The sequence below is a fragment of the Chiloscyllium punctatum genome, chromosome 20 (genome assembly GCF_047496795.1).
Source record: "Chiloscyllium punctatum isolate Juve2018m chromosome 20, sChiPun1.3, whole genome shotgun sequence".
Classification (NCBI taxonomy): domain Eukaryota; kingdom Metazoa; phylum Chordata; class Chondrichthyes; order Orectolobiformes; family Hemiscylliidae; genus Chiloscyllium; species Chiloscyllium punctatum.
The window spans coordinates 42,719,533-42,737,374 of record NC_092758.1 but is presented as its reverse complement, the minus strand read 5'-3'; the positions used below and the strand labels follow the sequence as shown (position 1 = coordinate 42,737,374).

General features: G+C 38.4%; 1 protein-coding gene across 1 annotated transcript; it reads left to right on the top strand.

Moving 5' to 3' along the window:
- The first annotated feature begins 14,384 nt into the window (after window positions 1-14,384).
- On the top strand, window positions 14,385-16,399 carry LOC140491790 (interleukin-8-like). The gene is made up of 4 exons (XM_072590193.1): window positions 14,385-14,487; window positions 14,656-14,785; window positions 14,883-14,963; window positions 15,861-16,399. Exons 1-4 carry the CDS (start codon window positions 14,415-14,417, stop codon window positions 15,874-15,876), a joined length of 300 nt encoding a protein of 99 aa, XP_072446294.1. The 5' UTR covers window positions 14,385-14,414; the 3' UTR covers window positions 15,877-16,399.
- The last annotated feature ends 1,443 nt before the right edge of the window (window positions 16,400-17,842 follow it).

Genomic DNA, 17,842 nt, shown 5'->3' with positions numbered 1-17,842 from the left:
ACACTGCACCACTACCCCCACCCCACCCCCCAACCCCCGCCACTGTTGTATAATGTCATGGTTCTGAAAAAGATAAAATTCATGTTGCATTGGCTTCACCATTCTATTGATGTCATACACAGTGTGACGTGAAGTCAGGGAGTTTTACTCTAGATTGCGGAGGGAGCAGATGTTCCTCTTCCAGGTTCTTAAGGTCCTAGTGATTGTGCCTGACCAAATACTGTCATGTAATAAACATTCTTCTTATCTAAGAACAGTGCCTCTTGTAGATATTTTACAATGGTGTACCATTTACCACTACTCATGGTACAGACCCAAGATAAAACAAATTAAATGGAGAGTTCGAGCCAGCAAACTCCCAGTATCAACCTTTATCCAGTACCATGTACTGGCACAGATTGCAATTACCACAAGGTGCCAGCTGTAATCATCAGGGAAATATCACATAGTTGATGCAATGCAGGTCCTGATGAAGGGCTTATGCCCCAAACGTCAATTCTCCTGCTCCTCAGATGCTGCCTGACCTGTTGTGCTTTTCTAGCATCACACTCTCGACTCTGATCTCCAGCATCTGCAGCCCTCACTTTCCCCGCAATGCAGATCCTCACAGAGCTCCCTACAAGGAGAGGAAGCTGAGAAAACCTACAAGAAAAGAAAATATTTTAAGCAACTGTGTTTACCATTCTAAGAGCATAACCATTTTAAGAAGACACAGACTGTCAGTCAGCAGCTGAAATGTGATTACTGACAGAGAGAGGCAGTGCCAGCCTGAAACAGCAAAAAAGCCATCCCAGCGCTCCAAAGCCAAAACCGTATCAGAAAATGGTAGGCAGCACAGAAATGGTAGGAAGCAAGATTGTGGGCTAGGGAAAGAGAGAAAAACCAGCCCCACCAAGAAAATAGGGAAGAAAATAGAATTACGGAGCTATTTCTGTAAGGATCATTTCATTGGGGAAGGAGGCTCCACAAATATTCCTTAACGATGGAAGAACTCAGCACATCAGATTAAAGATAAGGCTGAAGCATTCTCAACAATCTTCTCGTTGATCTGTTTTGGTCTCCTCTACAGATCCCCTGCATCATAGATATCAATCTTCAACCAAGTCAATTTACTCCATAGAATATCAAGAAACAGTTGGAAGCATTGGATACTGCAAAGATTATAGGCCTGAAAATATTCCAGCAATAATGCTGAAGACCTGTTCTCCAGCACTTGCTACATCTCTAGTCAAGCTCTTCCAGTACAGCTACTGTACTGACTTCTACCTAAAATGTAGAAATTGTCCCATTTATGACCTATGCACAAAAGGTGAGACAAATCCAAGCCAGTCAATTACCACCTCATCAATTTCTTCTTTACTATCAATAAAGCGATGAAGAGTGTTCTCAACAGTGCTATCATGCTTACTTATCATTTGTTTAGCAATAACCTGCCCACTGGCACTCAGTTTGGGTTGTTCCATCACCACGCAGCTCCTGACCTCATTACAGGCTTGGTTCAAATGTAGACAAAACATCTGAATTCCAGAAGTAAGAAGAGAGTGACTGCCCTTGACATCAAGGCTGCATTTGACTGAGTGTGGCATCAAGGAGCCCTAGGCAAACAGGAATAAATGGGAATCAGCAAGAAAACTCTCCATTGGTTGGAGTCATACCTGCCTCATTGGAAGATTATTGTGGTTGTTGGAGTTCATTCATCTTAGCTCCAGGACATCTCTGCAGGAAATCCTCAGGGTAGTGTTTTAGGCCCAACCATCTTCAGCTGCTTCATCAATGATCTTCACACCATCATGAGGTCAGAAGTGAGGATGTTCGGTGATAATTGCACAATGTTCAGCACCGTTCACAACTCCTCGAATACTGAAGTAGTCCACATCCATTTGCATCCAGTCCTGGATAGTATGGATAATATCCAGATTTGGCCTGACAAGTGGCAAGTAATGCTTGCAGCACTCAAATATTAGACAATGACAATCTCCATCAAGCGAGAATCTAATCATTGTCCCTTAATAGCCAAAGGCCTTACCATCACTGAAGCCCCCACTATCACAATCTTACATAATACCATTGAGAGGAAATGGAATAGGTCTAGCCATATCTATACTATGGCTACAAGAGCACCGTCTGGTTTTACTTTTCTTTCTTTTTCTGCTTTATTTTACTTTAACCTTACTTACTGTCTGTGGAGAGTGCCTGGCAGCATCAGCAGTAGCTGTGTTGTGGAGATCGGCTCAGTGTGATCTCATAGCGGCCACATCATTGGTAGAAGCAAGATGGCACTAAAGAATGGCGACACAGTTCTGCCATGGCAGCACAGCAAGAGGACCCATGCTGGTGATGGTCTCAATGTCGGGGTCAAACAGCTGGGATCCAGGACCATGGCTAAACACTTAAGAAAGCTAAATGTTAAACTTTTTTTATTTTCTACTTTATAACTAAGATTTTTTACCTAGCTACCTTTGTATCTAAGATCGCGCCAAAGCATTGTGACTTTGTACAATTTTCACTGTATTCCTGTTTCCCTGTACTTGAGTTCATATGACAATAAATCCCAATTCTAATTCTAACCACCCAGCCAACTTGACAGGCACCTTCCACCACCAATGCACAGCAGCAGTGATGTTTACCATCTACAAGATTCACTACAGAAATTTTCCAAGGCTCCATAGATCGCACCTTCCAAACACAATACTACCCTAGGACAAGCACAACAGATACATGGGAACATCACCACTTGCAACTTCCCCTCCAAACCACTCACCATCCTGAAAATATATTACCACTGCTTCAATGTTGTTGGGTCAAGTTCCTGAAATTCACTCCCTAACCGCACTGTGGAATGCAGCAGTTCAAGAAGATGTCATCACCACCTTCCCAAGAACAACTAGCTATGGGCAATAAATGCTAGCCAGCCTACATCCCCAGTGAATAAAAAAAATTGCAGGCTTCAAGTGGTAAGGTTAAGATTCCTAAGGGAAAAGGGATTTATGAAAAATGACACAAAGAGCAGAAATGGACGGCAAGGGAGTGCAAAGGAAAGTCCTCACCTCTCAACAAGCATTGCTAACATCGACGTAAGCCTCCCTAAAGGCTAAATGCAATGATCAGTGAAAGAGTTGGTAAGGAATTGTAAATGGAGAGTACACCATACGAGTACAGGAGTTCGGATGCTATATTGAGGTTGTACAGGCCTCTTCTGGATTACTGTTTCCCATTCTGGTCACCCTGTTATTGGGAGATATTACTAAACTGGAGAGGGCTCAGAAGAGATTTATCAGAATGTTTCCGGGAGTGAATTATAAGGAGAAGCTGGATCAGCTGGGATTTTTTTCACTGGAGGTTGAGAGGTGACCTTATAGATGTTTATGAAATCATGAGGGGTATAGATAAAGTGAATGGCCGGTGTCTTTTCCCTAGGGTGGGGGATTTCAAGATTAGGGAGCATATGTTTGAGCAGAAGAAAGGTTTAAAAAAGACATGGGGGCAATGTTTTTACACAGAAAGTGGTTGCTATGTGAAATGAACTTACAGAAGAAGTGATGAATGTGGTTTAGTTAGAACATTTAAAAGATGTTTAGATAAGTTCATGAATAAGAAATATTTGGAAGGATATAGGCTAAAGGCAGGCAGGTGGGACTAGTTTAGTTTGGGATTATGGTCGGCATGGATTTGTTGGACTGAAAGGTCTATTTCTGTGCCGTATGCCTCTATGACTCTCTATGACTCTATGACTACAGAATTATGGAGGCCTCAGAATTTCCTTAAGCATAAAATGAGCAAATTTAAGGAACTTGCAGAAGAAAAAAATCAAGGAATAAAAATAAAGACTTTAGTGGACTGAAACTTGTTAATTAAGTGGCAATTTTGGTGGGAAGATTTATTAAGGCTGTGGCCAGAGAACTTTATTGAAATAATTGTGTAGTAGAAATTGTTCAGTGAAATTAGACTGTGAAAGGTGAGAAAATGTAAATTTACCTAGAAAACAGTGTGAAAACTTCATCATCACTGTAGAATGTGGGAAACCCCTAGATGAAGCTAACAGCCCTATTTTGACCATTGAAAAGACAGGAAATCTTTTGAACAAACACAGGGAAACCCAGTAAGCAATACACAGATACAGTATTAAAATTGTGAACACAGTAAATCACCACAGAACAGCTACTATTTTATTGGCATTACACATAGTCTATGGGTGTTTACAGGGTGTTCTACCCCAGATTTTGAAGGGACCGGGCGTATCTGCACTGGATCCCTAAGACTCACTTGATCATTTCTGACCAAATGTACTTATTGCCATCTTATCTAAGAACAGAGAGCGTCTTCTGTTGATACACATCAGTGGTGTATTCTCTATCACTAAGCATTAGGTAGGCCCAAGACAAAGCTAAGACAAATGACAGTTGGTGCATTAAACCACCTCAATCACCCTTAGCTAATACCACATTCTGATATAGGTAGCCAAAACCACAAGGTGCCAGGAGTGGTCATCTTTGAAAATATCTAGCAACAACCACTACATTCCGTCCATTAACTTCTTTATCTTGAACTGCAGAGTATTTTCAGCATTTTCACTTTTATTCTAAATTTCAGCAATCTTTCTGCATAATTGTATTCTTTATGCTCCTCAATAGTCTGTTCAGTCTGTACACCATCTTCTCAGTATTCCTGAAGTGGGGCACAATGCTTTAAATAAGTTCTTCCCCATTACAGTTCAACACCCTTAAATTAAAGGCCAACACATCATTATTAGTTTTTGCTGCTACTTGTACTTTGACACTTACCTTTAATGATTTCTGTACATGTAATCAACAATTTTTAACTATTTTTATCAAAATGAAGAACTACAAAAATGATTTTGAAGAAAAGACAAAACTGAAATAAGTTACCAATATCACTGATCAAATTACATATAATGGTTTTTATCATCTTACATTCCATCTCAGGTATTGTTTGGTGGTGTTTCCATGAACAGAGTAAAATAATTTCACAAAACACAAATGGAAACACATTGGGAAAGTACAGATAACCATGGTGCAAACTGGTTTGTGTTTGATAAGAAAGGTGTTAAAAGATAAAGTGATAATGAAAAATTTCTTAAAGTTAAAGATAAAATAGAGGGCAATGTTTGATTGGTATCTCAGAGAACTTCTAACCACCTGCAAGACTAAAGTAATCCCATATATGAAGCAGTAACCTCTTCTCATATAATAATAGACTAAAGACGAAATTGTAAGTTCAACAAACCATATCCGTCCCTATTGGTTTAGTCATTCAAACCACTAAAATTCTAAGTAGTTTATGTGTTTTGTGAATTGACATTTTTAAAATATTTTAAATTGGTACAATATCCCAGACTTTAATGTTAAGTAATGCCGAGGCTAATGACATTTGTTGTTATTCTCGCACAATTATGACAGCAAGTTTAGCTTAAGTACAGATTAAACTCAAATATCTAAAGATTTCTGTCCATGTTGTGCCAATCCATACAATCGTTGCTCACCTCACCACTGGAATGCATTGAACAGTATAAAGTGTGAGCAAAGCATTCCTTTTAACAATGTGATTGGGATAATATATTGAAAAAACATCTTTTGCACTGAATGTTAACTTTTACTTTCTTTCAAGGTTTAACTACAGGAGATTTAAAAAATATTAAGTTGGTTCATATACATAAGGGTGCAACCACCAACACTATTAAAAAGATTAATTCAACTTGCAGATTAGTTTATTACAATCTTTTGATTCATGCAGAGTTTGTAGGGGTATTTAGTTGTTGAAAGAATTCTGAAAAATTGATCAAGCCAATAAGGAGAAATGGTGCTTATGGGAAAGGTAATGTTTGCTAGTGGAAGGCCTCTGAGTATGGACTGTTCCCAGTCATAGGGGCTATAAATGCAGACCCCATTCATATGCATTGTACCAGACTTATTTCTCTCAGTCTAAGCTACCACTGCAGCATTTACACATCTGTGTGTGTGCAGTTGAAGTTGCCATCAGACGCCATATCGTGTATGATTTGCAAATATTATTGTGGTGTTGACCCCCATTTCTTAAATGGAAGCAATGGGAAAAAGTTGGATCCAGATGCTCCATTGTGATAGCAGGCTTTCTGGAAAGCCTAACAATGTACTAAACATTTCTGTGTTCCTGCCTATAAGTCAATTTCTGTACGGTGCTCCATCAAACATTTCATCCGTGTTTTCTGCAGCAGAACTTGCTGAAACTTCACCCTTCAAGGCCTTGGCATGGATACTATCCTTTCTCCCATACTTAATTGTAGCCCACTGAATGACTCACTACATGCAGATCCAGCATCTCTACGACACTCTAAAGTATGTGCAGTGCCAATATCTGAGTTGGTGACTGCGAATGAAAGATCAAATGACATTGTTTCTCCCACAGCGCAATCTCTCTAAGCCTTCAGCATTAGTCACCATTGGCTTGTGTATCTGAAAGCAAATACACAGAAGAGGAGAGTTGGGGTGAGGGACAAAGGGAAGAGCAAGAGGACAATTTCAGGGATCCCCATGTGCAGCAAATATTTCAAGGAAGACCAGAACAAGAAATTCAATTGCGATGCACTATGACTTTTCCACCTCAAACCAATCATATAATTGTACAAAAATGGGTTGTAGGTCAGAAGATAGAGCTGAATATAAAAAAAAAGGCAAAGATTGACTAAAAGATTAATAGGAGGGAAATTAGAGTTCGAGAGGAAGCTAACTGGAAATATAGTAAGAAGTAGTAAGAGTTTCTCTAATTATTTAAAAAGAAAAAGAGTTTTCAAAGCAAACGGTGGTCCTTTCAAAATTGAATCTGAGGAATGAATATTGGAAAATAAGGAGATAATAGATGAACTGAACAGATATTTTGCATCAGCCTTTACTGCAGAGTATACAAATAAAATTCCAGAAATAGCTATAAATCAGGAAACGGAAGGGTGGGAGAAACTTAAGAAAATTGCAATCACCAGAGGAGTGATATTGAACAAATTATTGGAGCTGTGGACTAGCACAGCTCCTAATGTATTTCATTCTAAGGTTTTAAAAGAAATGGCTAGTGAAAGGTTGATGTATTGTTTTCGATTTTCCACATTCCCAAGAGTCAATTCCCAAGGGAAAATTCTATTAGAATGGAAAATGCACTTCTTTATTCAAAAAAGTAGGGAGCTAGAATGCAGGAAACTACAGACCAGTTAGTTTAACATAAGTCGCAGGGAAACTGTTAGAAGCTATTAGTAAAGATATTTTAATAGATATTATAAGATATTATTTAAAAAGTTCAAGGTAATCAACAGAGTTAACTTCAATTTATAGAAGACAAAGCATGTGTAAGGACTTTATTGCAAATCTTTGAGGAAATAACTTGTGTATGGATAAAGGGGAACTGACAATTCTACTTAGAATTCCAGGAGCAATTAGCTAAAGCGCCAGTTTAAAATTACTATCGAGATTAACATATTGTCATAAATAGAATGTTAGCTAGCTATCAGGAAACAGAGAGCACTGATAAATTGGGTCATTTTTTGCTAACTAGATATATTGAATAATGCTAAAGGAATGGTGCTGGGGCCTTAAACATTTACAATTTATAAATGATTTGGATGAAGATATCAAAAGCTTGGTTACTCAATTTATTGATATTATAAAGATGTGTAGAAAAGTAAGTTTTGAAGAGAACTCAAGGAAGTGACAATATATTGCATGGATTGATTAGCGATAATCAGAAGGGCTCTGTGTTTGGGAAATCGTGTCTCACAAATTTGATTGAGTTTTTTTAAGATGTGACCAAGAAGGCAGAATGGTAGGCATTATCCACATGGAGTTTAACAAGGCCTTCAACAAAGTTTTGTATGGTATAGTGGATAGCAAGGTTTGATCGCATGGGATCCAGGGAGATCTAGCCAATTGGATACAAAATTGGCTTGACAGTAGGAAACAGAGGGTGGTTGCAGAGGGCTGTTGTACAGATTGGAGACCTATGAACATTGGTATGCTGCAAGGATCAGTGCTGGGTCTACTGCTGTTTGTCATTTACATAAATTTTTTTGGGTGAAAATATAGGAGGCATAGTCAGTAAGTTTGTGGATGACAACTAAATTGGTGGTATGATGGACAGTGAAGAAGGTTATCTAAGAGTACACGAGATCTTGATCAGTATGGCCCACTGGCCAAGGAGTGGTAGGTGGTGTTTAATTTAAATACATAAAAGATATAGCATTTTGGTAAGGCAAACTAGGACAGGACTTAGGTAGGGTCTTGGCGAGTGTTATTAAACAGACAGACCTAAGGGTTCAAGTACATAGTTCCTTGAAAGTGGTGTCACACATAGACAGTGTGGTAAAGAAGGTATTTGACACACTTGCCTTCACTGATCAGAGCATTGAGTATGGAAGATAGGACGTCATGTTATGGCTGTACAAGACATTGGTAAGGCTACTTTTGGGGTACTCAGTGCAGTTGTGGTCACCCTGCTATGGGTTATCACGGGTAATCAGGAATATGGAGTAACTAAATCAGCAATGATCCTATCCATTGGCAGAGCAGGCTTGAGGAACCAAATAGTCTACTTCTGCTCCTAATTTATATGCTTAAATAGGTTGTGTACATCATTTTAATGAGGACAGGGTAATCATGCTTTGCAAGGGTTATCTGATCTAACCCCAACCAACTCTGGAAGAATTTTGATTGTTTCTGTATTCTACCAAGTGATCTCTGTCATATTAATCTGAAAGAAGGAATAGCTCAATTAAAAAAATCCAAAGCAATCCTTCAACCCTCCTCAAGCCATTGGCTAGTGGGGTATAGGGCTCTCAAAATCTGCAGGCACCATGACTCTTTTCACACCATCCAAGAACAAGCACAAGACATAGAACTGTATAGCACAAAAAACAGACTACTTGGTCCAACTCTTCCATGCCAATCAGATATCCTTAATTAATCCAATCCCATTTGTTAGCATTGGCCCATATCCCTCTAAAACCATTCCTATTCATTCACTCATACAGATGCTTTTTAATTGTTGTAATTGTACCAGCCTCCACTACTTCCTCCTGGCAGTATTTGGAGGAGAATTCAAACAGCTTGTTTTAATATTCAGAACATTTCAGAAGAAAAGTTGTATTGAACTCGAATCATGAATTCTGCTTTTCAGTATCAATCTTTGCTGCCTTTTGAAATTTGACACTCATATTTGTTCAGATAAGGTGAAAAGCTCTTATGGCATATCTCTTCGCAATTTTTTATATGTCTCTATACCACACATTTCAGAAGCAAAATTCAAATCAATACATTCTTAAAAATTATAAAATATCAGAAACTAGTACTGAAATTGCTATTTACTATAACAGCTTTCGGAAAGACATGTAAACAAGGAATCCTGACACACTTTTTGAAACATGCATTAAAATTGTACAAATAAATTGATTGTGATTTTCAGAGATCGTTTGGAGGGCAGTGAATTATGCCGTGGTTATTGCAGTGGGATGGTTATGCAGAAGTCCTGTTGATTAGGACATTTGTGGTGCCTGACCAATAAACATTTTTGTGGTGCTTGTTACACAGTATTGTTTTCTCTGTTTCTTTCAAAGCAGCCAGCTGCAAACTTTTAGAACACCCATTATGTTTTGCTTTTTAAAAATAATACCACAACTGTAACTGTGCTGGTAAAGTCATAGATGAACAATGTAACATGGCAAGCAAACACATTTATATCTAACAGCAAGCAGAAGTTTCTGAATTCAAACAATTGAGAAAGGTTGGATAGATTCCAATTTTATTTTGAAATATATTTGAGAAAAAGGAATGAAAGCAAAATGGAAACATAGGTCTGAATAAGTTTGTATTGTTTTATACATTATAGTTATGAATTCATTTAAAATAGAAAAGTTTTTTTTAAATTTATCACCATAGAGCTGATCTTAAAGAAGTTGTGCTGACATTAGCACAGGAACTGATAACAGAGATGCTTTTCACACCTTTTTTGCAGATGGCAACCAGAAAGGAAATGCTCAGACAGCAATTGCATGATCTGTTCCATGCTTTAAAATTACCACAGAGTCTTGATATAATTATCTGAAATATTTTCCACTTGTCTATCTTTGATGAGTATAGTTACTCATGCTGAACCAGTTCATGGCAATCATTTTTTATAATATGATTTTTTAATGGATTTGTTTTTAATAGAAGTATTGTTACAAATGTTTAAGGCATGTTGCTGTATTTCTGATTTCTATGGAAAATCAAATTTTAATTCATAGAGTTTTCCTCCATGTCTTTTCACCACATTTAATGCTTTTGTACCCATATTTACAACCAAACATCTATTTCACTCTAACATTGGCAAGATGTATATAAATTCACCAGAAAAACCACATATTTCAGCAAGTTCTGTGAAATAACCTTACACTTTCCTCACTAGTTAAGAAACACACATACAAATTTTAATAGACAATAGACAATAGACAATAGATGCAGGAGTAGGCCATTCAGCCCTTCGAGCCTGCACCGCCATTCAATATGATCATGGCTGATCATTCCCAATCAGTATCCTGTTCCAGCCTTATCTCCATAACCCTTGACTCCACTATCTTTAAGAGCTCTATCCAATTCTTTCTTAAATGAATCCAGAGACTGGGCCTCCACTGCCCTCTGGGGCAGAGCATTCCACACAGCCACCACTCTCTGGGTGAAGTAGTTTCTCCTCATCTCTGTCCTAAATGGTCTACCCCGTATTTTTAAGTTGTGTCCTCTGGTTCGGCACTCCCCCATCAGCGGAAATATGTTTCCTCCTGCCAGAGTGTCCAATCCTATCATAATCCTATACATTTTAATCAGATCCCCTCTCAGTCTTCTAAACTCAAGGGTATACAAGCCCAGTCGCTTCAGTCTTTCCGTGTAAGGCAATCCTGCCATTCCAGGAATTTACCTCGTGAACCTACGCTGCACTCCCTCAATAGCCAGAATGTCTTTCCTCAAATTTGGAGACCAGAACTGCACACAGTACTCCAGGTGTGGTCTCACCAGGGCCCTGTACAGCTGCAGAAGCACCTCTTTGCTTCTATACTCAATTCCTCTTGTTATGAAGGCCAGCATGCTATTAGCCTTCTTCATGACCTGCTGTACCTGCATGCTTGCCTTCATTGACTGGTGGACAAGAACACCCAGGTCTCTCTGAACAGCCCCTTTACCTAATTTGATACCATTGAGGTAGTAATCTGCCTTCCTGTTCTTGCCACCAAAGTGGATAACCAGACATTTATCCACATTAAACTGCATCTGCCATGCATCTGCCCACTCACCTAACGTGTCCAGGTCACCCTGTAATCTCCTAACATCCTCATCACATTTCACCCTACCACCCAGCTTTGTATCATCAGCAAATTTGCTAATGTTATTGCTGATACCATCTTCTATATCATTTACATATATTGTAAAAAGCTGCGGTCCCAGCACGGATCCCTGCGGTACCCCACTGGTCACTGCCTGCCATTCCGAAATAGAGCCGTTAATCACTACCCTTTGTTTCCTATTAGCCAACCAATTCTCTATCCAATCTAGTACTTTGCCCCCAATACCGTGCGCCCTAATTTTGCTCACTAACCTCTTGTGTGGGACTTTATCAAAAGCTTTCTGAAAGTCCAGGTACACTACATCCACTGGATCTCCCTCGTCCATCTTCCGAGTTACATCCTCAAAAAATTCAAGAAGATTAGTCAAGCATGATTTCCCCTTCATAAATCCATGCTGACTCTGTCCTATCCTGTTACTATTATCCAGATGTGCCGTAATTTCATCGTTTATAATAGATTCCAGCATCTTTCCCACCACTGAGGTCAGACTAACTGGTCTATAATTTCCTGCTTTCTCCCGCCCACCCTTCTTAAAAAGTGGCACAACATTAGCCGCCCTCCAATCCTCAGGAACCGACCCCGATTCTATTGAACTCTGGAAAATAATCACCAGCGCATCCACGATTTCCCGAGCCACCTCCTTCAGTACCCTGGGATGCAGGCCATCAGGTCCCGGAGACTTATCAACCTTCAATGGAACCATACTTACTGTTAAAATGATTATGGCTAGACTTGTGCAAATCTACTCCAAGAATACCAAAGTAGGACGAGACTCCTTGAATTCAAGGACATTAAACAATGTTTGCCAACATCTAATACTTTCAAATTTCTTTATATTAATGCAGTTCCCAAATTGTTCCTTTTTTGCTCTTGGCAATAGATGAGATCCCAGAGGTGAGGATGGAATCTGTTTCATTCACTGAGTTTAAAGAGGACCTTCTTTTTAATTCAGTGGCCAGCATTTATTTCCCAAAAAGCAGTCAAGAGTCAACAACACGACTGCAGGTCTGGAGTCACGTGTAGAACCAGACCAGGTAAGGAAGGCAGATTTCATTCCCTGAAGGACATTAATGAAACATCTGGATTTTTCCTGAAGATATACACCAGTTTCATGGTAATAATTAGACATCTAATTCCAGATTTTTAATTGGATTTAAGTTCTATCATCTGCCATGGCAGGATTCGAACCTGGGTCTCCAGGACATTATCAGATTCTCTGTATTAATAGTCTGACAGTGATATCATGAGGCCATTGCCATCCCATCACATCCTTACAGCCTTAAGGTTTGGCTGCTTAGGCCATGTCCATTTATTTGAAAAGTTCTGATAATTTAAGTGCACTTTCAGTAATTGGTCAGAGTTCCATCCACAGAGCTAGCGACCCCAAATGTTTGGCTTACGGTGTCTGGACCCACAACCTGGGAAGCCCTGCTTTAAAGTAACTGCTATTGCATCTTCATGCTATTACTTTGATAAAGAACTTAATTGATTTCTTGAAAAATACATTTATACAAAATAATGCTGTATATACAGTTTTGAATTGAATAGCAAGGGCTAATGGAACCTAGACCATAGAGCAGAGCAGTACAGGCTCTTTGACCCACCGTGTCTCTGCTGACCATGATGTTATTCTAAACTAATTGCACCTGCCTGCACATGGTCCATATCTCTCTATTCCCTGCCTGTTCATGTGTCTGTCTAAATGCCTCTTAAACATTATTATCATCTCTGGTTCTACCATCTCCTTTGGCAGCGCATTCTAAGCACCCAGCACCCTCTGTGTGCTTTCCTTGCACATCTCCTTTAATTTTTTCCCTCCTACCTTTAGCCTATGTCTCCCAGTATTTGGCATTTCCACCTATCCATGCCTCTCATAATTTTATATACTTCTATCAGGTTGCCTCTCAGCATCTGATGCTCTAGCAAAAGCAATCCAAGGTTGTCCAACCTCTCTTTACAGCTCATACACTCCAAACCAAGCAACATTCTGGTAACCGTCTTTCACACCCTCTCCAAAGCCTCCACATCCTTCCTATAGTGTGACAACCAGAACTGGACCCAGTACTCTAACTGAGGCCTAACTAAGGTTTTCTACAGGTGCAACATGACTTTCGGCTTTTATACTCAATGCCTAGATGGATGTCATATGACTTCTTTATCACCTTTTCCATTTGTGTTGCTAATCTCTGGGAGTTATGGACTGGCATCCCAAGATCTCTTTGTGTATCAATGATTCCAAGGATGCTGCCATTTACTGTACATTTGCCTCTTACATTTCACCTCCTGAACTTTATACAGGATGAAGGAACGCTTCTCTGAGGCACTCAATGCCTCACTGGCATGGAGCTATGTGTCTTTCAGCTCTCTGACTACAGGGGCGTGTACTTGGGCGAAAGGGAATGTATGAAGAGGAGGCACAGGAAAATGGGGCTTCCATGACTTCCTATAAATTAACCCCATGGCCTCCCAAACTCAGGGGCTCTACAAATTAGCACCAGTATCGTTATCCTCAATTATTTCACAATGTTCAAAGTCTCTCAAAATATCCCCAGTACATCCTAACTTGAAGAACACACTAAGAAATTAAACCCTTATGCCCCAAATTACTACAGAGCCATTACCACTGATTATTTCACAAATATTTTGTGTTCAAAGTCATCTTATTATGAGCCCTTGATAAAATGTAAAATGAGCCTATGTAAAATGATTTGACAAGTTAAATGATAGTAGCAAAGCTATTTTGATTAACATTTCTACCTTATGACAAAATAGTTAGTTATTCCAGTTACACCTCACTTTTAATTGCAAGGAACAATTTTAACCCTGTGCAATTGAGTTGGTTTGAATAAGTTAAAATCTCACTCATAATGGATTTGGAAAACTTCCCAATCACCAGTCTTGTGGTATCTGCTAGTTTGAAAAAAATGTTTTCCTATGACAATGTAATCTTAGCCCATGTGGATCACTTGATGTCATAATAACACATACACAATATAAAAAGCCTTCACGCCTTGCTTCTACTCAGAAGAGGTATCTCAGACCGAAGGGGAAGTAAGAGTGACTTATGAGAAAGATGGTCAGCAAAACCACAGTCACTGTTTTGTCAGTCATTGCTCTGTGTCTGGCGTTTGCAGACGGTAAGATGTTTGTTAAACTATTTAATGATTGGATTTATTTTTCAATTTAAAAATTAATAATAAAATACTATATTATGAATTACAAAACTGATATAATTTTAACACAACTGAGTTTGAGTCAAAAAAATTGGAAATGAAAGTTTAAGAATCTTTTCTTTCCTATTGCAGCTCTACCTCGCTTACCTCATCTGAGACGTTGTCGATGCATTACCCAAGCAGAACAATTGCAATCATCAATGAGAATCAGCAACATTAAAATCTTCTTTAAACAGGGTCTATGTCCAAACATTGAGATCATGTAAGTCATCATTTTTCATACATACTATTATACTTGCTCAAGAAATGTTAAGATATTGAGGTGACATTTAAATAACTGTGGTTTAATTTTCACCAAGTGTCAACTTGCAAGATAATAAAAGGATTTGCTTGAACCCTGACTCAGAAGTTGGGAGGAAAATGATTTCTTTTATGAAAAAGTAAGTATGCCACAAGTTTTAACATTTATGAGTAATGTTGTAAACTGGAGAGATTTAATAGGATAGATTATTGACATGATTGAAGTCAATGTGATATAAGTACAGTTGGTGAAACTGCCAGAAATTATTGTAGGGAGTTATAAATGTGAGTTTTCTATTTTGTTTATACTGACTGTAGATTCAGTTCACCTGGATCAGGCCTTTCTTATAAACTTAACCTGACTCCTAGGAAGAAAAGGTCAGATTTTGCTCAGTCTTCTGCTCAAAGGCCCTAGCAGACATCATTAAACATTTTTTCATATGAAAATATATTCAGTTTGCAAACAAATAGACTATGCACAACAGTGAAAGGTTGTGCATTATGGTTAACTTTAAATTGTTTTAAGTAATTTCCAATGATTTCTATATCAGTTTACTGAGAAAAGAATGACTGAAAATTATTTTTATAAAATCTATGATTGGGATGTGAGTGTCACTGGGTATGCTAGCATTGATTGCCAATCACTAATTATCCTTGAGAACACAGTGATGAACCACTTTCTTGAGTGCTGTAGCCCATGTAGTATCTGTGTACTCACAATGATTTTACATGATTTTTAACCCAGTGGTAGTAAAGGAATGGTGATGTAGTCCCAATTTAGGATGGGTTTGACTTGGTGCTGGCATTTCCATGCATCTACTGTCCTTGTTCTTCTAGGTGGTAGAGGTTAAGGGTTTGGGAGATGTTGTCAGTGGAGCTTTAATACTAGTAAACGTGTTTATTTATGCTGATAAACTAATTTTAACAAAACTGTACTAGAAAACATCGCTGAAAAGTTCGAAGTATTCTATCATTGTAAATGTTCTTTTATTCAATAAACTAATCGAACAGGCACTGATCAAAACATTTCTTCACAGGAAAATGAACAACTGAATGATCGTATATGCAGAATAATGGAAAAACCTTGTATTGCAGACTAGTTGCTCCAAGATTTCACTATCAATTGAAGACATCCATTCATTATTAGATGATTGAAATATCTTTTATTTATAATGCGCTTTGAATTCTCATTTTTACACTTAATAAATTGACCAGTCTATAGCAGTAATACAAATTGGCATGTTCTTAAGCTACATACAAATTCTTTGAAATTTGTTGTATTTATCAATATTGCACTTTTAAACTTATAATTCTGCTGACACGGTGTTTGATACAAATAAGCTATTTTAGTTTGCTAGACTCAACAAAATTATTTGTTAATTTTTAATCCTCATATTAATCTATATGATTCCAGCTGTTCCTGCTGGTTCAGTAGCAAAAAGCTTTTAAGTTCTGAATGTTTCTGCTTTTGTATGTCAAGTGTATATGCATTCTTTCACTTTTAGAATCAATGTCATATTATGTATGAAAATGCATTGTAACATTTGGAATAATTATGATGTTTTCATTGTATTAAATGGACAATTTAGAATAATAATTACTTGAATTGTATTCTTGCATTTAATACATAACCATAACATTTTAAAATACATTTTGGGTAAATGCAGGATCCATTAATGTCAATTTAAATTAAAATATATTATATATTCTTTTATTTTTAGTTTTAATCAGGCATGTTTTATATTAGAGAAAATAACAAGAAAATTTACTAATTTGACTACTCCTGCAATAATGAGAACAGATGGGGTCATTTACTTAAGGAAAGATATACCAATATTGGAAGCAATCCAGAGACAATTCATTAGATTGATTTGGGGCAGGGAGGGATTTTCTTATGAGGAGATGCTGAGTAGGTTGGGCTTGTACTCACTGGAATTTAGAAGAATGAGAGTCAATTTTATGGTAGCATACAAGATTCTTAGGGGCTTGATAGAGTAGACGCAGAAAGGTTATTTCCCCTTGTTGGGTGCTTGTGGAACGTAGCAATAACCTCTCTGTATCGGGCTTATAGAGCTTAGTGAGAAGTGTAGTCTTCTTCTGGATGAAATCCCTAACCTGAAAAAAACAGAAAAAATCTCTGCTGGGCAGCCCATATTTGGAGCTCAATTGCTCGAAAGGCATCATAACCTCTCCCTCAAACAAATATCCCAAACTGGAAACTCTTCTCGCTGCCTATAGTTTGAACCCTGAGTCCATCATCCCAGGTTGGACCCCGGCATACCAACTATGGGGTGAGTGGCAAAGTCTTGGATAAGCAACCCTCAATCTGACACATTGCCCTCTATGCCTTGACCATACTAATAAGAATAGGGATCCGGCAGTGGTCCATAACTGTCCTCATCTTATCCATGAACAACAGGTTAATAAGAGGGCACTTTGCCTGGAAGACCTCAATATCCAGCCATATTGAGCCTGGATCATTACCTACCGAATTGCAGACAAAGGACAGCAGGGAACTCAAATGATACCTCCTGATGTCTGGGAAAACAACTCCTCCCCATCTTTGAAGCAACTACAATTTAGTAAGTTTGATGAGGGGCTGCCCATGACGCCAAACAAAAGAACTAAACTAACCCATAAGTTTCCACAACATTGACCTGGGAAACATCATAGGAAGCATACACATGGGATAAAGCAAACGAAGAAGAACATTCATCTTAATAAGGGCTATTCGGCCCAACCACAAAATTGGAAGAGCAACCCATTTCTGGAGATCTCACCTAATATTTTCAAGCAGGTGAACAAAGTTAGTCCAAAATAACTGATCAAACATAGGGGTAATAAAAATACCTAGGGAAACCACGGGAAACCCACCCGTGACCACTTAAAGGGGAACCTATGGCCACCTTCAATCTCTGGCACTTTCTTAAAATCCCCCAAAGGCATAGTCTCCGACTTTGCAAAGTTGATCTTATATCCTGAAATAGCCCCAAACGAATTAATATCAGTTGGAGTATGG